Source organism: Hypanus sabinus, chromosome 19 (genome assembly GCF_030144855.1).
Source record: "Hypanus sabinus isolate sHypSab1 chromosome 19, sHypSab1.hap1, whole genome shotgun sequence".
Classification (NCBI taxonomy): Eukaryota; Metazoa; Chordata; class Chondrichthyes; order Myliobatiformes; family Dasyatidae; genus Hypanus; species Hypanus sabinus.
This window is the reverse complement of record NC_082724.1, coordinates 64,223,626-64,250,800: the sequence shown is the minus strand read 5'-3', so window position 1 is coordinate 64,250,800 and position 27,175 is coordinate 64,223,626. Positions and strand designations below refer to the sequence as shown.

The 27,175-nt window shown below is 42.1% G+C and overlaps 1 protein-coding gene and 1 long non-coding RNA gene across 2 annotated transcripts in view; one reads left to right on the top strand and one right to left on the bottom strand.

The window, feature by feature from the left end:
• Nucleotides 1-27,175, bottom strand: part of dock3 (dedicator of cytokinesis 3) — a 964,109-nt gene that overhangs the window by 140,565 nt on the left and 796,369 nt on the right. The window contains exons 29-33 of the mRNA XM_059944552.1: nucleotides 26,324-26,399; nucleotides 22,155-22,255; nucleotides 21,159-21,217; nucleotides 5,015-5,163; nucleotides 2,224-2,309 (exon numbers count right to left, since the gene is read on the bottom strand). Of these exons, the coding sequence (XP_059800535.1) occupies nucleotides 2,224-2,309; nucleotides 5,015-5,163; nucleotides 21,159-21,217; nucleotides 22,155-22,255; nucleotides 26,324-26,399 (471 nt within the window). The remainder of the gene's footprint in view (nucleotides 1-2,223; nucleotides 2,310-5,014; nucleotides 5,164-21,158; nucleotides 21,218-22,154; nucleotides 22,256-26,323; nucleotides 26,400-27,175) is intronic.
• Nucleotides 14,693-27,175, top strand: part of LOC132377985 (uncharacterized) — a 32,022-nt gene continuing 19,539 nt past the window's right edge. The window contains exons 1-3 of the long non-coding RNA XR_009506861.1: nucleotides 14,693-14,862; nucleotides 20,684-20,789; nucleotides 26,668-26,796. This is a non-coding gene — a long non-coding RNA (uncharacterized LOC132377985). The remainder of the gene's footprint in view (nucleotides 14,863-20,683; nucleotides 20,790-26,667; nucleotides 26,797-27,175) is intronic.

The following is a 27,175-nucleotide window of genomic DNA, read 5'->3' as shown; positions in this document are numbered from 1 at the left end:
CAAGGTGCAGCGGCACACTAAAGCCCCGCCGCAGCAGTTTGAACCCTCTCTCCGGAGGTTCGACCACACTCATGTGGATATCGTGGGCCCCCTGCCTGTGTCCCGAGGAGCACGGTACCTCCTAACTATGGTAGACCGGTTCATGAGATGGTCAGAGGCGGTTCCGCTCACCGACACATCTGCCGATTGCTGCGCCCGAGCGCTGATTGCAACCTGGGTAGCACGCTTTGGGGTACCGGCCCACATATTTCCGACAGAGGCACCCAGTTCACCTCCAGCCTGTGGTCGTCTGTAGCCAGCCTGCTGGGAACGCAGCTGCACCACACAACTGCCTACCACCCACAGTTGAACGGACTGGTGGAACGCTTCCACCATCACTTGAAGTCAGCTCTCATGGCCCACCTGAAAGGGTCTAACTGGGTGGACAAGCTTCCCTGGGTCCTGCTTGGAATCCGCACAGCACCCAAAGAGGATCTGCACACCTCTTCCGCCGAGCTGGTGTACGGCACACCCCTGGTCATCCCGGGAGATTTCATACCAGCCCCAAGGGGGCAAGAGGAAGAACCTGCAGCAGTCCTGGACAGACTATACGAAAGGCTCAGCAACCTGGCTCCCGTACTGACTTCACAGCACAGACAGATCCCGACCTGCATACCCAAAGACCTACAGAACTGTAACTTTGTGTTTGTATGAAGGAGCGCACACCAGGCACCGCTACAGTGGCCGTACAAGGGGCTGTTCAAGGTGATCAACAACAATGGGTCCACGTACGTTCTGGACATTGGGGGGAAAGAGGAGGTTTTCACAGTGGACCGACTCAAACCAGCTCATGTGGACTTGGCGCAGCCGGTCAAGGTTCAGGCACTGCGGTGCAGAGGCAGACCGCCCAGACAGAGACTGATCCAGACTGTGGACACTGGGGGGTGTATCACTTGTTCTGGGGGGGTGTTCTGTGGTGACCCACTTTCTACACAGGCGAACCAGCTCACAAAATAGCACGCGCATCGGCAGAGAGGCCAGCCCCCAAATGGTGCTGGGCCTTCTTCTTCACTAGCAAGGGGAGAAAGGGAAGAGACTTTTGAAGTGCACCTCTAACAGCATTTCCGCCCGGAGAGGGCGGGAACGGAACTGAATAAAAGCCAGTGCTGCGAAGTTTGAATAAACTAGTCTCAAGTGCAACTTACAGACTGCGTGTCGTTATTTCTAGCTCTGTGTGTAGCACATCGTTATCAATGACCCCTCATAAACCTGTAAAGTTTTAACAGGTCTATATGACGTTCTTACTGGTTGAGGAGTACAGAACCAGGGTCACAATCTCAGGTATAAGCTTTAAAATTTAGAACCAAGGTCAAGAGAAACTTCTTCATCCAGAGGGAAGTGAACCTGTGGAGTTTAATATATTTTTTTTATAGAATCAGCATGATAACAAGTCATTCCAATCTAATGAGCCCGTACTACCCTGTTTCACCAATGTGATTAACCTGTTGCCCAATACATCTTTGGAATGTGGGATGAAGCAGGAGTACCTGGAGGAAACCCTTGCGGTCATGGGAAGAATGTACAAACTCCTTACAGACAGTGGTGGAAATTCAGCTCAGGTCACTGGTGATATAATAGTGTTACGTCAACCACTATGCTATTGAGCTGCCCAGTTCTTTACCACAGAAAACAGTTACATATATTCATGGAGGAAAGAAGCTTTTTTAAAAATACTAGTGAGAGCAAGGGATGTGGGACAAAGTGATACTGAAATGGATAATAAACCATGATCATACTGAATGATGGTGTAGGCCTGAAGAGCCGAATGTCCTATTTGTCTATAGTACAATGTTTAATCTTGAGGCTTTAAACTCATAGAAGCCCTCATAAACTCTCTACCTGCCACCTTTCAGCTACCACATGTCCCAGTTACTGAAGGGACTGTGGTTCCTACACTGGCCTCAACAGCAACCTCAGAATCCAGGAAAATGGAAGGGAAATAAGTCATTCTCAGTCTTGAGGGACTGCCTAAGAAGGCTTTTTCACAATAAGAGTGGGATACCAATGTTATGAAACTTCCATTATAAGGAACTGCAGGCTTATTTGCTAAGTATTTACAAGTGTTTGCAAGACTCCTATTGCTGTTTGCATTAACTGGGCCATTCACTGAATCAGATCTTCAGCTATCAGATACTTGTAGCACCTCATCAGTGTTGTTACCAAAGCCCTGTTAGTGCTGCTTACAGGAGACTGAAAAGCTCACGGTAATTCTCATCTCCTTTTCCATCTGACACCAAACTGTCCAGCTTGTCGATGAGTTCTGCTTCCACCTGGAATAGAAGATGGTAGCAAGTAAACAATGGGCAATAGTTCCAGAAATATGTAAGTCTATGTCTGTTACTTATCAGCATTTTAGAATTTCAAACATAGAACACCACAGTCTTTCAGCCCGCAATATGCCAACATTTTAATCTACTTTAAGATCAAACTAACCCTTCCCTCCTAAGTAACTCTTCATATTTCTACCATGCATGTGCCAACCTAAGAGCTTATTAAATGTATCTGCCTCTACCACTGCTTCTAAAACCCTCTGGCCTACATACCAGGTGTGGAGGTCTCCTATCAAGCTCAGCAACTAGTCTTGCACTTTACTATTGATGTCTGAAAGAAGGGTGCAACAAGTTTGGGATGCAGAAAGGATAAGACGGAGGAACGAGCAAGTGAACAGGAGGTACTTCTGAAGTTCAGAAAAAACAGTAAACACGCAATGTCCCACAGATAACTATGTGATAATAACCAGATAATGGTCCAAAAAAGGCTGGTGAACTCAGTGTAATATTAATTGCTCTGGCTTATAATGATTGCTAGGTTGGTCTATGCCAATTTCCTGGATGCTTCCTCCTACAAATCACCCTGAAGATCAGCTGGGTACGTGAAATAACATCATTTACGATGCAAAGTTTGCTTAGGTTCTGCAGGATAAGATGGACTTCTGACCTCATAGCCTACCTCGTAATGGCTTTGCACCTTACTGTCTACCTTCACTGCACTTTCTCTGGAACTAACACTTCATAGGCTATCTATTATTGTTTTCTCTTGTACTACCTCGATGCACAGGTGTAATGATGGGTGGCATGTAAAACAATGTTTTACACAGTACTTGGTACAGGTGATACTAATAAATCAATTTACTAGTTGGTCAATCCCTTGCAAATTTAGCAGTGCTGAGGCCAAAACCAGGCACAGAGACCTGAGACCTGGTCTGGTGGGCTCATGGGGAGAGAAGCTGAAGTTAGGGTGAGAGTTTGTTGCTGGTAAATGGTGGTGACAAGGCCTGTGATTGGCATGTGGGTTGTGAGTTGTGCCTAGAGTTGGTTGTTGGGAGTGTGAGTGAGCAGTGGTGGACTGCCTGTGAGGGATTGCTGCAGCTTAAGTTGGCAAATGAGTTGAGAGTATGTGAGGGAAGAGAGTTGCTGGCAGATGCAGAGAACCTCAGTACATTTGGAGGAGGAGACTCAGATGGTCCTCAGTTGTAGATTCTGTGTGTGTGTGTGTGTGTGTGTGTGTGTGTGTGTGTGTGTGTGTTGAGGGGGGATGTTTAAGCCAGGGAAATGGGACTGACTGTGGTCAATAATATAAACACACGTTAGAAGTTTCAGTAACATACTTAAAAGGTGATCTACTTCCTTCCAGCTGATTGTTAGTCACCCCTCATTCTATTTCCATTATAACTAGAATTAGGAATGTTTATGGCTGTTTAATTTCCTTTTAGTTTTATCTCTCAGCTCCAACAAACCTAGAGTCTTTTTCTCAGGATGGAAAAGGCATAAAAATGGAGGGGGCATAAAATGGAGGGGGGGTATATCAGAGGTTGTTTTTTTTTACACAAAGGTGGAGAGTGTTGGTGGTAGAGGCAGATACATTAAGGGCAGTTAAGAAACTCCTAGACAGGCACATGGAGGACTATGAGGACAGGAAGGAATAAATTGATCTTAGAATAGTCTAAAAGGTCAACACTACACTGTGGGCTGAAGGCCTGAACTGTAATATTATGACTGTTGATCTTTATTGCAAAACAGACAGAGTATAAAAAAAATCTTACTATATCAGGACAGGGTACTGGTAAAACCACACATGGAGTTTCAATATTTTCATTTTATTAAGAATGGAAATTTCTGCATTTGAAGGAAACAGCAGAAGTTCACTAGGCTGATTCTTGGGATGAATAGTTCAACCTTTATACATTGGAATTCAAAAATACAAGAGGTGGTCTGGAACAAGCTGCCAGAAGAATTAATAGATGTAGGTAGAATTATAATACTTCAAAGACATTTGGACAGATTCATGGATAGAAGCGGTTTTGAGGGATGTGGGTCAAATACAGGCAAATGGGACAAAGTTGGCATGGACAGAATGGGCCAAAGGGCCTACCACTACGACTCTATCCACTGAAGCAATGCTCTTTGGGGTTGTGCCAGCAATAGGTACTGAGCTGAAGTTTCCCTTGTAAAGGAATCTAGTACGGGTGCATAGCTTTAGGATAAGCAGTTAAGAAGAGGAACTTCTTTATCTCAAAGAGATCTGAATCTTTGGAGTTCTCTATTCTGGAGAACTGTGGAGGTGAAATCATGTTTATGGCTGGAATATTCAGAGTTAAATTGATAAAGTCATGTATTATGGAGAGAAAACAAGAGAGTATTGAGGCTAAGAGCAGATCAGCCATGCTCCTATTGAATTACCAACACACTCCTGCTTTTGTCTCTTAAGTTCTTAAGTTCATTGCATGATCCCAATCTGAGTATAGTTTCTAAGTGCACAAAGTAACACAAGTACCTTCACCATTCTATCACCATTCTTCATGCTCATGAGCTTATATTTACTGCACTCCAGATTCTGCAATGGAACATACTTTTACTGAGATATTTATAACGTGTCAAACTTGCGGTTCAAATCCTTATCCCTGAACCAAATGAACCCAGATAAGGCTGTGATCATTGAGATAGTCTATTCTGTCCTTTACATTCACTCAGCCTACCTGCTTGAAGCTTCCATTCTTTCGCTGTTCCCAGTCCATCATGTCATGGAAAATTGGGATCATTACATTCCGAACCTCGATCTGTGGCACCAATGTCACACCCAGGAAGGGACCAATCATTCCTGGGATGAAATGAATCTTATTTTCACCTTTAAAAAAAGATTAATAAACAAATTTTTTTTAGTGGTGTTGGATCTCTGTTTATTTTCTGATCCATGGGGTTTTTCCAGGAATCAGGAATGATGATTAGTCTTAATTCTAAGATTTCAGTTTGTTTTAAAGTACAAATAAACATATGAATACTAAGCAAACTAAATAAAGAGCTGAGAAATGATGACACGAGGTGAATTCAAAAGGAATAATGATGGTGCCTCTGAAAAATCCATTACTTTTATACAAACTTAGATAAGTTAAGGAAAATTCTTTGGACAGGAATAAACTAGTTAATAGGCTATATGATTAAAACAATTACAATACACGGGTAATGTACTAATACTTAGCCAATGAAAAATGAGAAAAATGATAAACCGTTAGTTTAGCAGCTATACTGCTTTCTGCCAGTGATTGGGGATGAATCACCACATACTGTGAAAAATACATGAATTTGTTAAAATGTACAAATCTTATAAAAATATTATTTAATAAATCAGTGGTTATGCAAGAAATAAACCTGCCTGGTATACTTGTATTTGCGCATAGAGAGCACTTTTGATAGCATCCCATGGCAATTAACAGATAATAATGACTTTTAAAGTGTAGTCACAGGTGAAATGTAGGTACCTGCAAATCATAAACACAACGAATCTATGAGATGCTTTGGGAGGAAACATAATTTCTTGCTTAGGAACCCCTGAAGTAAATTCAAGTAATGTAAATAGGTGGATTTTGAAATCTTTGAGATATTTCTGCTCAGTACAATTTACTCCTGCATTGTTGCATTTCTCTACTCTCAAGTTTGAACATTATTTTTAGGTCTTGTGTCATTCACAATTTTTAAAAAATTGGGATTAATCTCAACTCTGGTTTAAACTAAATGATTGATTTGTTTGTGAAAAATAAAATACATGGGAGAAAGTTCATAACATCACACACTTTCAATTGTATTTTAATTGAGGGGTATGGGGTGTGGTATCTCTCAATTGACACTTGCAACTACTGGACAGTGCTGTTGCTTCATGAATGTGTGCTCCAATGATGGAAGAGGAGAAGCAGACCATTTATTGGGGGCCAAAGTGATTTTGATGTAATGGTGGTAATGGTATGTTCATTGTGCAAGGAGGCAGAGACTTCCTTCCTACAACAAGGCTACAGCTAAGTGTTCTTGGAAAGAGCACTTCTGGAGAAACCTGTAATACAGGCAATTCCCCGTGAAGGTTCTGCTTGACCCTGTGGCCTGAAAGAAACACAGATTAGGTATCAAATAAAAACAAAACTGCTGAGGATGTGCATCAGATTAGGTATCATCTGTGGAAAGAGGATTCAATTTTTCAGGCCAATGGCGCTTCATTGTAACTGCACAAGTGAATTGAAAACAATCCTTTGGGAAGGGTGGGGGAGAAATAAGGAAATACCTGTGGTACAATTACTTTCAATGCCTTCTAAGAGAGAGAAATAAATGCTCGTTAATCATGGCTGACTGCTGTGGAAGAGTGTAAATAGGAGAAAATAGGTAAGGACAGGAAAAAAATTGCACTGGAATCATGAGGTGCAGAACACAACAGGTGTTGACAAGCTGAAATAAAAGGAGAATGCTGGAAATGCTCAGTGGGCCAGGTAGCATCTATGTAGAGAAAATCAGGTTAATGACAGGCCAGTCTAGGAAAGGCTAGTTATTGGAAGCTGTTAAATTCATTATTGAGGCCTGAGGATACAAAGTGCCTAAGGGAGACACATTTTGGATAGAAATCCTGCATTTTGACCTGAAACATTGACAACTCCTTTCCTCTCATAGATCCTGTCTGACCTGCTGAATTCCTTCAGCAGATTGTTCATTGCTCCAGATTACAACATCTGCAGTCACTTGTGGCCCTAACAGATGGATATCTATGGACATAACAAATATTGGTTCTTAACCTTTGCCTGCAAAGAGAAAAGCAGACAACAATTTGTCAGCCAAGATAATGAAATTCTTGTTTTCTGGATGAATGCAGGCAGTGGGCAAATATAGTTATCAATGGACTGGAGAGAGAGGCGAAGAAGGACATTTGAAACAAGGATCTTCCATATATACAGAAGAGGTGCCACTTGGGATAATGCTAACTTCCTTAGCTACACCTTTGATTTGAAGACAGTAAATGGGGTTATGGGTGTGTGGTACAATATAAGGGTAAGGCCAGCCAGGCAAATGAGGATATTGCTGAAAGGGAGCTATTTAGGTCTCTGTTCAAATAAGAACTGAAGGGCCACATCGGTGTGGGATATAAGTGTAGAAGAATCAGACATTTGTTTTAGAGATACAGCACATTCCAATGAGCCAATGCCGCCAGTTACACCCATATGACTAGTTAACCTATTAACCCGAATGTCTTTGGACTGTGGGAGGAAACTGGACCACCTGGAGGAAACCCACACACTCACGGGGAGAATGTACAAACTCCTTACAGACAACGGAAGAATTGAACCTGGGTCATTGCTGCTGTAATAGCATTATGCTAACTGCTACACTACCATGCCACCCTATCTGTAGAGAAGGCAAGCCATTAGTGACCAGGGGGCTGTAAATGAAGTCTTCCAGCCCTTAGAAATCTCTCAATTTCCTTCTTGAATATAGTAAGATATTGTCCACAACCTTATACGATACAGAAGCAAAGATATGAAAGGTGGAGCTAAAGATGGCACCAGAGGGTGACTTGTCCCAGCCCATCAGCAAAACAGTAACATTCTTCGTACTTTAACATCAAACATGAGAGAATCTGCAGATGCTGGAAACCCGAGCAACACACACACAAAATGCTGGAGGAACTCAGCAGGCCAGGCAACATCTATGGAAAAGAAATTATAGTTGACGTTTCAGGCCAAGACCCTTCAGCAGGACTGGAGAAAAAAAAGAGTAGATTTAAAAGGTGGGGGAGGGGAGAGAGAAACACAAGGTGAAACAGGGAAGGGGATTGGATGAAGTAAAGAGCTGGGAAGTTGATTGGTGAAAGAGATACAGGGCTGGAGAAGGGGGAGCCTGATAGGTGAGGACAGAAGGCGATGGAAGAAAGGGAGGGAGGGAACCAGAGGGAGGCGATGGGCAGGTAAGAAGATAAGGTTAGGGAGGCTAAAAGGGACACACCTTTATCAGTCCCCATCTCCTTTTCCCTCTCTTACTTTATGTCCTAGACTGCCCGTTGCCTCCCTCTTTGCTGTTGTTTGCGTGATGGGTGATGAGAATGCTGATGTTCGAATGCGTGGGGTGATGGGAAGGCGGCAGGGCTGATTGTTTTTCTGCCGCTTGTGTGTGGCGGGGGCTGGGCTTTGGTGTGCTTTTGCTTTCTCTGTCATTTATTCTTTGGGGGTTTCATTCTGTTTCGAGGATGTCTGCAGAGAATAAGAATTTCAGGTTGTAATACATTCTGATATTAAATGGAACGATTGAACTCTGGATGTAGAAATTTATCTTGATTTCAGTTCTGAAAGGCATACCCATTTCCTAAGGTTGTAATAGAACATAGAACAATACAGCACAGTACAGGCCCTTCGGCCCACAATGTTGCGCTGACCCTTAAACCCTGCCTCCCATATAACCCCCCCACCTTAAATTCCTCCATATACCTGTCTAGTAATCCCTTAAATTTCAGTAGTGTATCTGCCTTCACCACAGACTCAAGCAGTGCATTCCATGCACCAACCACTCTCTGAGGAAAAAACCTTCCTCTAATATCCCCCTTGTACTTTCCACCCTTTACCTTAAAGCCATGTCCTCTTGTATTGAGCAGTGGTGCCCTGGGGAAGAGGTGCTGGCTGTCCACTCTATCTATTCTTTTTAATATCTTGTACATCTCTATCATGTCTCCTCTCATCCTCCTCCTCTCCAAAGAGAAAAGCCCTAGCTCCCTTAATCTCTGATCATAATCCATATTCGCTAAACCAGGCTGCATCCTGGTAAATCTCCTCTGTACCCTTTCCACTGCTTCCACATCCTTCCTATAGTGAGGCGACTAGAACTGGACACAGTACTCCAAGTGTGGCCTAACCAGAGTTTTATAGAGCTGCATCATTACCTTGCGACTCTTAAACTCTTATGGAAGCTAACACTCCATAAGCTTTCTTAAGAAAGTTGTGAAGCAATTTTCAGGGATCTGTGGACATATACCCCCAGATCCCTCTCAGCCTACACACTACCAAGTATCCTGCCATTTACTTTGTACTCTGCCTTGGAATTTGTCCTTCCAAAGCGTACCACCTCACACTTCTCCGGGTTGAACTCCATCTGCCACTTCTCAGCCCACTTCTGCATCCTATCAATGTCTCTCTGCAATCTTCGACAATCCTCAACACTATCCACACCACCACCAACCTTTGTGTCGTCTGCAAACTTGCCAACCCACCCTTCTACCCCCACATCCAGGCTGTTAATGAAAATCACGAAAAGTAGAGGTCCCAGAACCGATCCTTGTGGGACACCAGTAGTCACAACCCTCCAATCCGAATGTACTCCCTCCACCACAATCTTCTGCTTTCTGCAGGCAAGCCAATTCTGAATCCACCTGGCCAAATTTCCCTGGATCTCATGCCTTCTGTCTTTCTGAATAAGCCTACTGTGTGGAACCTTATCAGATGCCTTACTAAAATCCATGCAGATCACATCCACTGCACTACCCTCATCTGTATGCCTGGTCACCTCCTCAAAGAAATCGATCACGCTTGTCAGACATGATCTGCCCTTCACAAAGCCATGCTGACTGCCCCTGATCAGACCATGATTCTATAAATGCCCATAGATTCTATCTCTAAGAATCTTTTCCAACAGCTTTCCCACCACAGGTGTAAGGCGCACTCGTCTATAATTACCCGGACTATCCCTACTACCCTTTTTGAACAAGGGGACCACATTCCCCTCCCTCCAATCCTCCAGTACCATTCCCATGGACAACAAGGACATAAAGATCCTAGCCAGAGGCTCAGCAATCTCTTCCCTCGCCTCATGGAACAGCCTAGGGAATATTCTGTCAGGCCCTGCGGACTTATCTGTCCTATTGTATTTTAACAACTCCAACACCTCTTCTCCCTTAATATCAACATGCTCCAGAACATCAACCTCACTCATATTGTCCTCACCATCATCAAGTTCCCTCTCAGTGGTGAACACCGAAGGGAAGTATTCATAGAGGACCTCGCTCACTTCCACAGCCTCCAGGCACATCTTCCCACCTTTATCTCTAATCAGTCCTATCTTCATTCCTGTCAACCTTTTCTTCTTCACATAATTGAAGAATGCTTTGGGGTTTTCCTTTACCCTACTCACCTTCTCATGCCCCCTTCTTGTTCTCCTTAGTCCCTTCTTAAGCTCCTTTCTTTCTATCCTGTATTCCTCAATAGACTCATCTGATCCTTGTTTCCTAAACCTCATGTATGCTGCCTTCTTCCATCTGTCTAGATTCTCCACCTCACTTGTCACCCATGGTTCCTTCACCTTACCATTCTTTATCTTCCTCACCGGGACAAACTTATCCCTAACATCCTGCAAGAGATCCCTAAACATCGACCACATGTCCATAGTACATTTCCCTGCAAAACATCATCCCAATTCACACCCGCAAGTTCTAGCCTTATAGCCTTATAATTTGCCCTTCCCCAATTAAAAATTTTCCTGTCCTCTCTGATTCTATCCTTTTCCATGATAATGATAAAGGCCAGGGAGCGGTGATCACTGTCCCCCAGATGGTCACCCACTGACAGATCTGTGACCTGACCCGGTTCGTTACCTAATAATAGATCCAGTATGGCATTCCCCCTAGTCGGCCTGTCAACATACTGTGACAGGAATCCATCCTGGACACACTTAACAAACTCTGCCCCAACTAAACCCTTGGAACTAATCAAGTGCCAATCAATATTAAGGAAGTTAAAGTCACCCATGATAACAACTCTTTTATTTTTGCACCTTTCCAAAATCTGCCTCCCAATTTGATCCTCAGTATCTCTGCTGTTACCAGGGGACCTATAGAATACCTCCAATAGAGTAACTGCTCCCTTCCTGTTCCTGATTTCCACCCATACTGACTCAAAAGAGGATCCTGCTACATTACCCACCCTTTCTGTAGCTGTAACGGTATCTATGACCAGTAATGCCACCCCTCCTCCCCTCTCTCCCCCCTCTCTATCCCTTGTTCTGAATTCTCCAGCCATTAGGAAAATATCTGGTGTGTTCAGTCTTATTTTTATGGGATTCCCTCTCATTCTTCTAAATGTCTAATTGAGCCACCCTCTCATACAATACTCCTGCAGTGCCAGAAACTATCTAGTAAACCTATATTGTAATTGTTCTATGGCAAGAGCATCTTTTCCCAGAAAACATGCAAGAACATTTTTCTCCAAAGGGTGTGAATCTTTGGAATTCCCTTTTTTGATGGGCATCATAAGCACAGCCTTTGAATAATTTCCCTGGTGCTTTCTGAATGGTCTTTAATGCATAATTTTGCTTTGTTACCACAAATTCTCCCTGTCTTGGTATGGCAGCTATTCTGCCCATGACTGCAGAAACTTGCAGATAGTTGTAGACACAGCTCAGCACATCACGGAAGCCAGTCCTCCCTTTAGGGATTCTGTATATACTTCTCACTGCCTCAGTAAATCAGACACGTAACCAAAGATCTGACCCACCACAGACATTCTTACTTCTGCCCCTCCCTTCAGGCACAGGATACAAAAGCCTGAGAACCAGTAGCACCAAGCTTAGGATAACTTCCATCCCACTGTTATAAGGCTATGAAATGGTTTCCTACTAGGCTAAGATAGACTCTTGACCTCACAATCCACCTTGTTGTGTCTTTGCACCTTATATAATATAGAATATAAAAACAAGCATGAAATCCTTAGGCTTTATAAAGCATTGGTCAGACAGCACTTGGAGTTTTGTGTGCAGTTTTGCCCCCCTTATCTTAGAAATGATGTGCTGGCATTGGAGAGGATCAGAGGTTCATGAGAATGATTCTGGGAACAAAAGGGTTAATGTCTGAGGGTTCTTTGATAGCTCTGGGCCTCTACTTGCTGAGTTTAAAAGAATGGTGGGGGGAGAAATTTCATTGAAACCATTGAATATTGAAAGGTCCATTTAGATTGGACATGCAGATGATGTTTTCAATAGTGGGGGAGTCCAGGACCAGAGAGCACAGCTTCAAAACAGAAGGACGTCCCTTTAGATCAGCGCTGAGGAGGAATTTATCTAGCCAGAGGGTGGCACATCTGTGGAATTCATTACCACAGATGGCTGTGTAGGCTAAGTTATTGGGTACATTTAAAATGAAATAGGTTCTTGATTAGTAATACATTCAAGATTATGGAGAGGAAGCAGGAGAATGCTGTGGAGAGGGATAGTAAATCTGCCAAATGGCTTAATTCCACTTCTATGTCTTGTGTTTCTTATGTTTCTGACACTTTATCTGTACGATACTACTTCATTCTGCTCTCTGTCATTGCTTTTCTTTGTGCTGTGTCAATGCACTTTTGTAATGAATTGATTTGTATGGACAGTTTGCAAGACAAGGTTTTCACTGTACATGATAATAATAAACCAACTTACTAACTTAATCTGTAATTCTGGAACTTGGATGAACTCCCCGAGGCATGGGCATCACTGTAGTATCTCAGTTAGCGCAATGCAATTACAGCTCAGGATGTCATAGTTTGGGGTTCAATTCTGAAGCCTTCTGTAAGAAAGTTTGTATGCTCTTCCTGTATGCATGTGGGTTTCCTCTGGATGCTCTGGCTTCCTCCCACAGTCCAAAAACATACTGGCTCGTAGGCTCATTGGTTATTATAAGTTGCCCTGTGATTAGGCTAGGGTTAAATTGGTAGATTGCTGGGTGGCATGGCTAGGTGGATCTAAAGGTCCCTGTGCTGTCTTTACGACAGTTATATAGTTTATAATATTTTCGCTTAATAATTCATTCGATAGTATTTTCTAGTTAGAATTAGAAGTGTTTAAAGTATATTCATTGCATGTAAAATATATCGGCATGCGATGACGTCACATCCGGTTTCGCCGCGTCTTGTGGGAAAGTACCGGTTTGAAATTAGCGCAAGGGTGGGGGCTTACCACGAGGCACACCTGAGCAGAAGTTGTTTTGCAGGCATGAGAAATCACAGTGAGAGCAACGCTGTAAGTTAATAGATAATCGATATGTTGAACTAAGATGTTAATGCCGATCCTGTTAGAAGTAACGACGGTCGATAATGTTTATGCTTTCGTTAGTTAAAGAGTTGCGGATAGTTTGCATGGAAGTGTATTTAAAGTAGTCAATGGAGCAGGTAAACTCTCCCTGTATACTGCACCTTAGTGTAATGTTGTTATAGTCACCTTTGCAAGTATTTACAATTGAAATGTGATATTAAGGAAGGAACAAATACTGTATCAATCTTGTATTGTTTTATCAACAGTTTTCACCATATGTTAATGTGAAGAGTGAACAGTAAATGGTTAATCTTACTGTGATCTGGTCTCATTGACTGGTTTATCTCGACGTTGAATTCGGCGTTATCAGTTACACGCGAAGGAGAACGTTACAGTCCCATTCCGCACTGTATCTTCAAATAAAATAAAACTAGAGGAAGTGGTAGCAGCCTGCAGTGATTGTAAGGGCTGGGAAACTGCGAATATTAGTGATCTTAAACTGGTGCAGGTAAAAAAGCTACAGGTCAAAACTACTACTAACTACTTCATTAATCACACACTTTCTGTAAAATGACCACTGTAATCAATAGCCTGTACTTTTCCTCTGTGAGCTTTTGAACCGCCTGTATGACCTGGCATCTTTGCCTTGTGAACTGAAGACTTGAAGGTGTAGGACAGTTGCAGTGTGGTGTATACACCAAATGGAGGTGGCGGGGCCTGTGCGCAAGAGTGAGGAACAAGCCAATATATGGCCTTTGCTGGAGCGGACTTGGAGCTGATTCAAAGCTGTAGATCCAAGGCGAAGCGGTAAGGCTGTGTCTGAGAGTGGGAAGTGAGCTAACGTTTGACTGATTTAAGTGTCAGGCCAGATTGTAAAGGTTGGGTAAGGGCCTGTGCCCGAGAGCGAGAAATGAGCCGATTTCAGCGCTGGGCCAGATTGAAAAGGCAGGGTGTTGGGGCTAGGGTCGAGGGACAGGCTGGTGTGCAGCTTGCTACTCAGCGAGGTTTACTCATCTCTGTGCTGAACTGAGGCTCTGGCCTGCAACAAACGGGTTCTTGGATCGGCTGTGACTGGATTCATGATTGTGAACTCACTTTCATGAACTTTAGTTCTGAATGATAATTGGTTATGTTTTATTGCTTGCATGATTTGTTCTTATTTTTGAACATTGGGTGTTTGACAGTCTTTTTTAATGGAACTATTGGGTTTGTTTGGTTTGCGACTGCCTGTAAGGACACAAATTTCAAGGTTGTATATACTACATGTACTTCGATAATAAATGTACTTTGAACCTCCCTCCCCCCTTCCTGGTTTCACCTATCACCTATTACCTGCCTAGCCTGCTGAGTTTCTCCAGCATTTTGTGTGTGTTGCTTGGATTTCCAGCATCTACAGATTTTCTTGTGTTCTTGAGCTTTGAAAGCTTGGATTTGAGCTTTCAGAAACTCACAGTCTTGGAGAAACATAGCCTACATGGATATTGCACCCGAAAGAATTTGAGCTATGAGCAGAAGGGACTGTAAAATATAGGTAGGTGATGAACCCTTCTTTACCTGATCTCATGTTCCCACTGAACATTAGATCTGAGGACAGAAAAATAAGTGAAAATACAAAGAAGGCTCAGTGTTAAGTGTAAGCAGTTTGTAGAGTGAACCGGAATTTACAGAGTACTGTGCAGCAGCATGGATCAGAGAAACAGGATTAGCAACAGCTGGTTGTTTAGTGAATAAACAAGAGCCGTCATTTTTATGGTCAATGACACTGAAGGTCACCTTAGAGGCAAATATAAATTGTTTCATTATTACTGATGTCACATGGGGAATACCAAAACAATGTTTCTGGTCCTAATGAAATCCCTCCCAGAAGTTTTGCTCTGATTTGCTTTAGTTTTGGTTAAGCCTATTTTCAAGTCAATTTCAAGGAATTTCTTCTGCACGATGTTATATTCAAATACACCCCTATGATATATTTTTAAAGCTTCATAAATATATTTGCTTTATTTTTATAAATTTGTCACAGGTTATTAGATGTAGTAGCACCATCATGTCCAATGAAGTCACCTTGCCTTTTCATGATCTCATGCATTATTTCTCGTTTTGTGCTTGTTCTGTTCATGACATCCTCGTTAGCTACACATTGGACATGTGATTAGGAAAGAGGAGTTAGAATGCACGGTAACTATGGGAAAGATTGAAGGGAAGAAAGCAAGAGGAAGGCAAAGACAAATGATGATGGAGACATAAATACCAATGAATTGATCCACTAGACCCGAAACAGGAGTGGCAGTCAAAGCTCAAACTGGACCTGGCACCTAATGATGATGAGCACCATCATGGGGACATACCTGTGACAGCAAGTGCTAAATCTAAATCCTATGGACTCCAAGCATAGATTGTGATGTGTAATTGATCAGTACCTGCTATTCCAATGCAGAGAGCATGCCAGACTGCTTATTAATGATTAAACATGACTGCAGATGCTGGAGATCCAAAGTAACAAACAAAACCTAGTTCTCAGCCTGAAACGTTGACTGTTTGTTCACTCCCATTGATGCTGCCTGACCTGTTGTGTTCTTCTGGCTTGTGTTATTACAATGATTGCTGTGCATATCAGGTTAACCATGCTGGTCATAAGTCAGACATCACAGCAGCTGGTCAGTTTCACTCAAACTGCACTACCCTCTGCCACATGCCCCCTCTTAGAGATGTGTACTGTGGCTGCTGAAGATACTTGCTGGTGATCTGGAAAACTTTGGGAGAAGATAAGGACATGGGAATTAGGGCATTGGAGGTGGAGAGGCAAGAGCAGAAAAAATAAATTTAATTACTCAAAACTGGTAAGCTCAACAGACAAACATTGCTACCACAGTGGGAGCCAATAGAGGAATATAAAATTATGAAAAGTATAGAGTAGATGCAAGAAGACTTTTTCCACTGAGGTTGGGTGAGACTAGAACTAGTCCATAGGTGAAATGTGAAATATTTAAGGGTGGGTGTTGAGAGTGTGGAATGAGCTGCTAACTTAAGTGGTAGAGTTTAAGATTTTGGATACGTACATGGATGGGTGGGGTATGGAAAGCTATGGTCCAGGTGAAAGTCAATGGTACTAAGGAGAATAAAAATTTGTCATAGACCAGATGGACCAAAGGGGCTGTTTCTGTGCTGTGATGTTCTATGACTCTAATTACCGTAGGAATTTAATGGAATGTCTTAGACAGTTCAAGGGTCTAAATTATGTGATGAAAATCAGATCCTACTGACTGCCTCAGCACCTGCATTATGCCTAATCAATCACAAGCTCATCACCTTAATAAGGACTCACACCTAAAATTCATTGGTACATCTCACTTTTACACATTTAGTACCACTACAAATCTTAAGCACTTCTCTTAGTTTGTGCTCGGGTTATCAGCTTGTTAACCAAGCCCGCTACATCTTTTATACATCGTCTGCAATACACTTGTCTCCTATTCTACCACAAGCTGGTGCATTATTGGTGCCTGTGGTAATAATATAGCACAAGTAGATTGCTTTATTCCTTTAGAAAAGAAAGAACCAGCTATTGCATTACATTATTATTACATTATTACATTACTCATCATTGCATTACAATGATGAGTCCACAGCCAGCAGCAGGGATAAACCCATTGGGGATAACAGTACCTTCACACTATTCTCCCTCTCACATTGCTTGGCTTCACACCATAATCTCTCTGATTCACAAGATCCAGATGGTGCATGCCCACGTCTCATTCTGATTTACCTACTCCTGTACCTTGATGATTTATGCAAGAATTCTGACCTAACCAGGCACAGCAGGCAGGTTTTCGCAGTCATCATTTATAATTCTATTTCCAATTCCCATTCTGATATGTCGATGCACGATCTCCTCTACTACCACAATGAGGCCACTCTCAGTTTGGAGGCGCCTCTATGCTGTCTGGGTAGCCTCTAACCTGACAGTCAAATTTTCTAACTTCTAATTTCTCCCCCTCTCCCTTCTCTCTTTTTCCATTCTGGCTCCCTTCTTACCCCATCCTTTCTCCTCACCTCCCTCGTGCCCATCCTCTTCCCTTTCTCCCATGGTCCACTTTCCCCTCCTATTAGATTCCTTCTTTTTCAACCCTTTAGCCTTTCCATCTATCCCCTTGCAGCTTCTCACTTCACCCACCACCCCCCCACCTGCTTTCACCTATCACCTGCTAGCTTGTATTCCTTCCACTTCCCATCTTCTTATTCTGGCTTTTGCCCCCCTTCCTTTCCAGTCCTGATGAAGGGTCTTGGCCCAAAATGTCGACTGCTTATTTCCTTCCATAGGTGCTGCCTGACCTGCTGAGCTCCTTCAGCATTGTGTATGTGTTGTTGTAGGCAGGAGTTTATCAACAAGGGAGCAAAATGAAGGCACAGTGTTACTAGCTAAGATACCTCCCTGCATACAGTGGAACTTAATTTAGCAAAGATCTGCACATGATGAAACTTTAGGCATGATTAGCTAGAAGGTGAAGCAGTGGGAGAGGAAAGAAGCCCCATGGATGTTACTGTACTGCTATACTGCAGGGAGCTCAGACAGGGAGAGCACAGAAACTATGCACATTGAAATGCTTGGTGCATGTTAGAAAGCTTGCAGGAGAAAATAATTCAGCATAATCCTTGCACATGCTTTTGTGCAGAGCTGAACTCATTCTTTCTAAGATGGAAGTGATGGGTGATTTCATTAAATCATGCCGAGTCTAATCATAATGCTGCAGCTGAAGGCTGATGTACCTGCTTACAAGAGTCACTCACATCCTTGATCCTGCCGTACAAGCTAATTCTTCTAGATTGCAAGATTAGAATGGCACCATTGTTTTCATATGTCAGCAAAGAAAGGAGTTTGCAGGTGGCATAGGAAACCATCTGTCTGTCCTCCTTCGCATCACTGGAACTATTGAGATGCTTCCCTGTAGCACGTATATGGTTCTAAGCAGCATAAATCTGCTGGCAACTTAAGGTGACAACATTCATGATTAAACTAGTCTTTATTTTGGGCAGTCAAGTAAACAGACAACAGACGAAGACAGATCTTTTTAGGCTTATAATTGCCTGAAGTCATCCTTCAAGGCCATCTCCAGTCTCATCCATAGCCTTGCACCAACCACTAGAAAAGATTCAATGACATGTGCTAAGACTTCTTGAAGAAATGCATTAACTTCCATGGATCTTTTGCCCATGACTGCTTAAAGTTGAAAAGTAGATTCAGAACTTGTATTGACGTTGGGTGAGACTAGAACTAGATGTTCATAGGTTAAAGATGAACTGTGAAATATTTACAGGGAACCTCAGGGGAACTTCTTCACCCTGTGGGTGTTAAGAGTGTGGAATGAGCTGCCAGTGGAAGTGGTTTCTACTGCCTGCCTAGTAGTTTCTTCTCCTGTCAGAGCTTGAAAGAGAGTGTCTATATCAGAAGTCTGGTGAGACGTAACTTGCCTGCTCTAGTTGTGGATGTTAGAATGGGAAATATGTTTTGCTTATCATTCCAGTGAATTTAGAGAGTTTTGCAGAGGTAGTCTCTTTGTGGTGCCTTGAAGTGCCTGCCGTGGATAGTTATGGTCTCAGTCGCATATAGGAGTGCTTGTCACACCCATCCTGGGGCAACTTACTTGCTTTTGGACCCCACCAGATACTCAACTCTCACCTGTCACTCCAAGTAGCTGTCTGCATATGGCCGCACCCTGGTACACTGCTTGATATTCAGGCTAAACCAGGTGAAAGTAGCTGGTGGGCCTCATACCATGGTGAGAAAGGGACATGCCTGCCCTGGCATATGAAGTCAGAACCAGTGAAGTGGACGGATGAGATTTAACAGCCAGGAAGGCGATTCTACAACACTTTGTGAAGGGCAAAGGTCATGACAAGGCACAAAATAAGTCACGGTCATCTAATGCACCAAGGAAGACCCCAGTTTGTGATGACTGCTCGTACCACTGGACCTGGACTTCCGAGGTTAAGAGCGGAACTGCCCCAGTGCAATGGCTTTTCCACTTTTAAAACTCTCCCGCAAGGTCTCCTGTTAGTGTTGGATATGACAGGCAACCAAGATAGGTACACAGTACTGAAGGACCCCTCTAGAATAGTTCAGGCAGCAGAACCATTATTTTATAGTTACGTACGGTAACATTACAAATTCCAATTTTTAATGCTTGCTCATGCATATGTTACTTGTGCAATGGAGTTAGATTCCACATTGACGATTGGTGATAAAATATAAATATAACATATTCAAGAACTTAGGCAGCATCTGTGGTGAGAGCAACATAGCTAAAATTTCAGGTTCTTGTACATCAGAGTACAAAATATTAGCTGTTTCACTCTACAGAGATGCTGGCTGACATGTTGAATATTTCTAGCATTTTCATTTGAAATTGCCATCATCTGTGCTTTTTTTTTGCTTGTAACCGGTTAATCTTTATTGCTCAGAGGCAAACTTTTATTTTATTGTGGTGGATGAATTACAGATGGCACATTGTTTACTGAAAGCTCAAGTTCCTGTTTTTCTCTGAGATTATGACTCCTTAACAAACACGGGAAATGCTGAAAAATACTCAGGCTGCATCTGTGGGAAGTGAAACAGTTAACATTTCAAGGCAAAGACCTGCAGGGTATAACTTCAGGTTACACGTTCCTGGAACAGAAAGTGGTAGTGAATTTAACACAAGTGAAAACAAAAAATGCACATGCTGGAAATCTAAAGTAAAAACAGGAAGTATTGGAAATACTCCACAGGTCAGGTAGCACTCTGACTGGAAATTGTTATTTTGTTGTTTGTCCCCAAGACACCAATGATTTTCCTGTGGTGCATGGGTCTGATAGTCACAATTCAGCAACGATATAGATCAGGTGAGGAATCCAGTGCCAGTCCTCAAGCAGCAAACATACAGACTGCAACCTTATATTCACAATCACATCCTTCTGTCAAAGCAACAAATAAAATGAATTTGTAAAAACAATTCAAAAGAGTGATAACTCTTACATTATGTCATTTTAAGAAGAGTGGATCTAAGAGAGATTCGAATCACCTTACACCTGTACCTCTTTTCTTGCGTTCTTTCTGAATACGAGTTCATTTGTTTCAGGTTAAGAAAGTTGAACTTAAAAATAACCTTGCACAAATCACCAAATACGATGATTTGGTGCTATTCACCATAAATTTCTAATCACACAACAGAACTAGTTCAACAGTAACAGTGTTTAAAAAATGTACTATGATTTAAAAATTTGTAGTGATAAAATTCTGAAATTAAAGATCACATATTTTGACATCATGGACACACGGATAGTGTATGAGCAGATGTATGATGTAATTTTTCCTACAGGTGGAACTGTGAAGACATAGAGGAATGGAATGAGGAGACCAGAACTACTGCTTTGAGGGTAGATTTAACTGAAGAGAGGACCAATGCAGAAACAGAATAGAACCTGGTAATTATAAGACTCCCAAAGCACTGATCCTACTTCCATATTGTAGCAATAATACTCACACATAATATCTGAATGAGTTTCATAATCACTAATTTACGTATGGTTCCCCCAGAATGTTATGAGGTAGTTGCTTCTAGCTTTGTTGTCAATGAGTCGGCTTGTGCCTTCATTGGTAACAGGGTGTCCTCGATTCAGTTGAAGCTGAATATACCACATCATGCTTAATTTCCCTTTCGTTCTTGCTACTGCTGCCCCATGGTTTTTAATGTTTCCCAAAGGTTTTCATGTAACAAATGACAGCTCATACTTTTAGACCACACATAGTGTTTCCCTTATCAATTTCCCATCATATTTTCTAATTGAACATACCCAGATTCTGCCACATGCTGAAGAGTTCATAGGCCATCATCACTCTCATATCACCGTATCTATCAAAGAGAGTACATGGAAAAATGCATTAGGCCGAAGCTGACAACACAGCATAAATAGATATACTAAAAGACGGCCAATTCAACCACTCATTAATTAGACTCATCATTGGATACAAAGGAAAGTTGGTAATTTGCTTGTTCAAGTTCTATTTTGTTGTCGTTCAACCATACATGTATATTTCTAAATGAAACATCATTCTTCTTGGCCAAGGTGCAAAGCACAGTACACACACAGCACATATGGTTACAATCCAGCACATACAATACAGTCACAAAATAATATTAGCACAGTCCCCGAGTGGCATGGCATAACCATCATAAGACCACAAGATAGAGGAGCAGAATTAGGCCTTTTGGCCCATCGAGTCTCCTCTGCCACTGGCAGGTTGATATAAAGTGCGAAGTGCAATTTATGTAAGATATATATTAAGTAAATATTACTGGCACTATTATGATAAAGAAGCAGAAGTATAAATATGTGAAACAACAGCAATAAAAGATGAGAAGTGTAGCAGGATGAGAGTCTGTCTGTGAATTAGGGAATAGTGTGGGGGGAAGTGGCAGTGATTTCCGACAGTGTTAGCCGTGTGCTCTGTGCAGCAGGGTGTTGAGAAGTCGAGCAGCCTGGGGAAAGAAGCTGTTACCCAGCCTGACAGTTTTGGTTCTGTGGTACCTTCTGCCTAATGGCAGGAGGTCAAAGGGACTGAGGGAAGGATGGAAGGACTCTTTAACAATGCTGGAGGCACTGTATATGCAGCACTTCTGATATATGTCCTGAATGGGGTGTGAGAGAGTGTATTTAGCATTGTACATATAATGCTCATTTTTTGATGCATAAATTCCTTCCTGATGAACTAGGAACTCTCAACACAGTAGGCGAAATCCACACAATTCTTCTTACAGAATGGAAGCCTAAACAGTTCACACCACTCACCTATCCAAAATCTTCTTCCTTTTGGCGGGAGTGGCATTCTCCAGTTGAAGGCTTGGCTGATTTATAAATAGAACAGCCAAGCTGAAGTATGAGTTCCATACCTGCAGACAAAAGTAATAATGAAAAATTTCCAATAAGCTTCAAAATGCAATCAGATCAGAACTCGGTACTACAGCAGAGATAGATACCTCTTGAATAGGGGCATATCTACGGAAAATAGCACCTATGGCAAGCACTGAAACTGTGCCCCTGTCCAAACAGCTGACACCCATCTTCTAGATAACTTTACCATAACATCAGCTCAAAAATACAAGTCAGGCTCGTTAATCTTTTAATTAACAAATTATGGCACTACATGAAAATTATAACTGCACCTTCCTTGCTTTCAGTTTCTTCTCTTTCTACACTCAGCAGAGCAGGATCACAGAGTCTGCCTTGACCCATGGAGGCTCTCAAATATGAAAGTATTAGTCTTAACTTGCTGAATGATCTCTCACAGTTGGCGATGGAAACTGTGATGGTTAGCATTATCTGAATAGCAATGTGAAGGTTGGAGAAAATGCTCTTATCTCCATACTGAACAATAAATTCAAGAAGCTCTTCAGGTCTTGATATTTTCATGTTGACCCGCCTTGATTGCAACATTCTGCAATCCAAAATTTCTTCATATAGCTGCTGTCCATCAACATCAGAGCTGTACAATTTGCCCAAATTTTCACACTTCTTCTTTAGGTTGTCACTGTCGGCACCATAACACAGTCCCTTGACATTGAGAAGGAACCCAAACTTGGTGTCAATGTCATGCAAACGAGTGAACCTTTCATCCATTTCTCTGTGAAGGCGGTCGAGTGTTCCCTTCCTGACTGCTTCCATTTCCTCCTTAGCTGTTAACCCAGCGTCTCTCGAGTTCTCATCAGCAATTCGTTTCTTTCATCTCAGACATCTTACAACTTCAATATTCCATTCTTGACAGAGACCGACTCCTTCTTCGAGTGACTCACTGACCAACACTTCTCTTTCATCATAAAAATGATCTCGGAGGGCTTTCAAAGCCAGGGCAGCATCGTGGAAGTTCATACTAGGATCCTGCAGCCTCTTTTCAATGTGAATGAGTACTTTGTTCCAGAATCCTAGCAAAATCAGAAAATTGTAACTCAACATGCAGTTGGACAGCTGTCTTGTGTCACTTCTTGTTTAATGGTCTCGTTTTCATTGTCTATCATGTCCTGGAGAACTTGAAGTATCTCCTCAAGGTACTTGTTGATGGGCTTCACTTCTTCTGTCCTTGCACTCCACCTGGTTTCGGACCCCGACTTAACAACCACAGGCGCAGTGTTTTTGAGTTTTTCCCAGCGTTGTGTTGAACCAGAGAAAAACGTAGAGAGCTTCGATGGTTCCAAAAAAATGTGACCATCATTGTATCCTGCTTGGCTGCATGTACACCCACCAAGTTGAGTGAGTGATTGTCGCAATTCACAAACACTGCCAGGTGGTTTTTCCTCACTTATTCTTTGATGAACACCACTTCCATGTCCAGCCATCACAGCAGCGTTGTCATAGCACTATGACCGACAATCTTGTGGCTCCATTTCATCCTTCTCTAGCTGTTTCAAGATGTCTTCAACCAAGCTCTCAGCATCCTTCTGGCTTATCTGGATAAAACCAAGGAAGGACTCTCTAACACGGACTGTTTTCCTCTCAAAATCAACTTGTACATACCCCACTACTTCCGACATCTGCTCACGGTGTGCCTGATCAGGAGTCGAGTCAAACATGAGACCATAGTACTTGGCTTTATGAATGCTTCTCAGTAAACTCTGGTGAACAGTGGATGCCATCATGTGGATGAATTTGTTTTGGACACCTGGTGAAAGATAAGACATGGATCCATGATGACTTTCCAAATGAGTGAGGTGTTCTTTCATGACAGGGTCAAAAATGGCCAGTAGTTTCAGTAAGCCAAGGAAATTTCCCACACTGGAGTCACCGTCTAGCTGAAATGACTCCCTGTGTCCTCGCAAAGCCAGGTTCTGAGTCGCAAGGAATTTTATGCAGTGAAGGATTCTCATCAAGATATCACACGGCTTCTGCTTTCTCTTCTCAATCTGTGACTGAAATACCGCGTTTCCAGCTAAATTTCTTTCCACTGTGTGGTGATTCTTGGCATTTTCATGAACACTAATCCTTTCAGGGGCTTTCCACTGGTTGAATCCACTTTCCTGCTCCAATGAGGATTGATGGTCTGACCGGGAATAGAGAAGACAAGATACAAAATGCAGACTTTTTAGAAGGGGAATAGACCAGCCATGAGCGAGTCACTTCCTCACCACAACCATTTCCCAATTTCCTCTTAAACCAAGTTTTATTCATTGAGCGGTCACTTGTTGGTAGGAAAGGCCCCTCACTGTTCTGGAAATATTTTGAACCCAGCTTTATTATTTCTGTTCTCAATGTGTCAGGCAGAATTGCTTTTCCAGTATCTTTGTCAAACTTCAGAAGTCCAACGTCATGCTGTTCAATCATTTCTGGTATGACAGTTCGAGGCTCTTTGACACCATCCAGTTCACCAGGTTCAGTGTCGTCATGAGCGAGTCACTTCCTCACCACAACCATTTCCCAATTTCCTCTTAAACCAAATTTTATTCATTGAGCGGTCACTTGTTGGTAGGAAAGGCCCCTCACTGTTCTGGAAATATTTTGAACCCAGCTTTATTATTTCTGTTCTCAATGTGTCAGGCAGAATTGCTTTTCCAGTATCTTTGTCAAACTTCAGAAGTCCAATGTCATGCTGTTCAATCATTTCTGGTATGACAGTTCGAGGCTCTTTGACACCATCCAGTTCACCAGGTTCAGTGTCGTCAAGTTCAATCTCGTCAGGTAAAATCTCATCAATAAACTCAACATCACCACCACCACCATCATCTTCCCCTCCTGTCATGTCCACGTTCTCTGTGGCAGCCTCACTCTTAATCTTGTCATACTTGGATTTATCTGACTTGACTTCCTCCTTGGTTTGTGATGCATTTGTACTTGATCCACCTTCAGATTCTAACAAACTTGTAGCAGGTGCAGGCGACTCCATGGAACTTGTTGAACTACTTGTTCCAGGCTTTTCAAAGAAGGGCATGAAGAACTTGCTCAACTTCTTGGCTTCCTCCACCTCCAACTTTCGTCTCTTCCATCCTTCAGCTCCACCTTCCTTCTTCTTTGTGAAGAAACGTTCCATGGTCTTCTTACACAATGCTCTGAAATAAGGCCATCCTAGAGCTTCTCACCCATGATAATCAAAGACAGATCATACATCTGAAGAAAATCATTTTTTCACTATCTGAGGATGGCTTGTCTGACTGCTCAGTGGCACCCCCTTCAAGTGGCATACCTGCCATACCTTAGATACACCACTGCAATTGAAAACAGGCTCTTCAAGTTATATCCATAAATTTGATGGTGAGATGTAAGGAATGAGATAGTCACCATCTATTATGGAGACTCTAATGCACAGCAATGAAAAGAGCTGCAGGTGATTGTAGATTCAGTCAGTTGCATCATGGGCTCGAGCATTCCCACCATCGAGGACATTTTCAAAGGGCGGTAGCTCAAGAAGGCATCTTCTTGACAAGCCTGAGATGCACACTCAACATTTTAGGAACAGCTTCTTCCTTTCCGCCATCAGATTTCTGAACAGTCCATGAGCCCATGAACACTTCTTCACCATTTTGCTCTCCTTATGCTCTATTTATTTATTTTTAATATATTTCCTTTGGTAACAGAGTAATTTTTATGTATTGCACTGTATTGCTGCCACAAAGCAACAAATTTTACTAATGATATTAATGATAATAAACAAGATTCTAATTCTGATATCAAAGTTACTTAAGTTAATTGGACAAAGGGTAATTTAAGAGAGGAACTGGGAAGAACTTTGGACATTAATTTAGTTGATAGAAATGAATATGAGCATTTTAGACTAACTCTGTAGAGAAATAGACAAACAATTCACATTCCTCATCTATACTTTGATCTTTAGGCACGTGGCAAAATTCTGCCTCAAGGACTTTCCGATCTCTCCCCTATTTTGCAGCTGTAATGAGGAAACCCATGCAGGAGAAAGTACAAATTGCCCTCATCAACAATTCTTAACTTTTGTTTTAAATAGGCAAAACACTCACCTTGAAATCAAAATCTGATTCTGTGAAGTTCTTGTGTAATGCTGGGGACAGGTATTGGACAGTGGTAACAATGATGCTGTAAAATCAATAACCACATGTAAATCCACAGCCATTCAGAATTAGATTAACTCAACCACAATTAAATAACCATTGGCGTGTTGCATCTGTGTTGATGCTAGCTCATCACCTGTAACCATAATTTCAAATTATCCCTCAGTTTCTCTGTATGTTCATATTTATTTTCAAATATAATGATGCTATTATTTCTGCCTTAAATCATTTTATAGTACAATAATCCCATGTAAAAGAAAGATGCTTTTAATTACTCTCCTCCTTGTTAATAGTTATATCATTACAGAACAATGCTGTTGAAAATCAGGATTCAGAAAGTGGTACTAGGGAATTAATAATGGAAGACAATAATATTGTCTTATGAGGAAAGACTGGGCACACCGTTTCTCAGAACTGCATGGGTACGTAGCTACGCAATAACTGTACACATAGCCTTTGTTATGGTACAGGCTGTGGGGTCTGTTTCTGTGCTGTGCTGCTCTATGATTCTATATAAAGAGGTTACAAAGGATACTTTAATTAGATTAAGTGGGTTGGGTACCAGCTGGCAAATGAAGTATAACAGGGAAAATGGGTATTTTTGCATTTTGGCACAAGAGATCAGCTTATGTGGTGGAAGACTGCTGAGCTCTGCGATGCAGAGGAACTAATGTGCTAGGTATTATATGCAAAGGGCCTCTGTGCAGACACTGCAAATAATTAATAAAAAAGTTAACAGAATTTCATTGTTGGGCATTTGTAAAGCCAAATCTGAAGCTGAGTACTGTGTAAGCCACATTT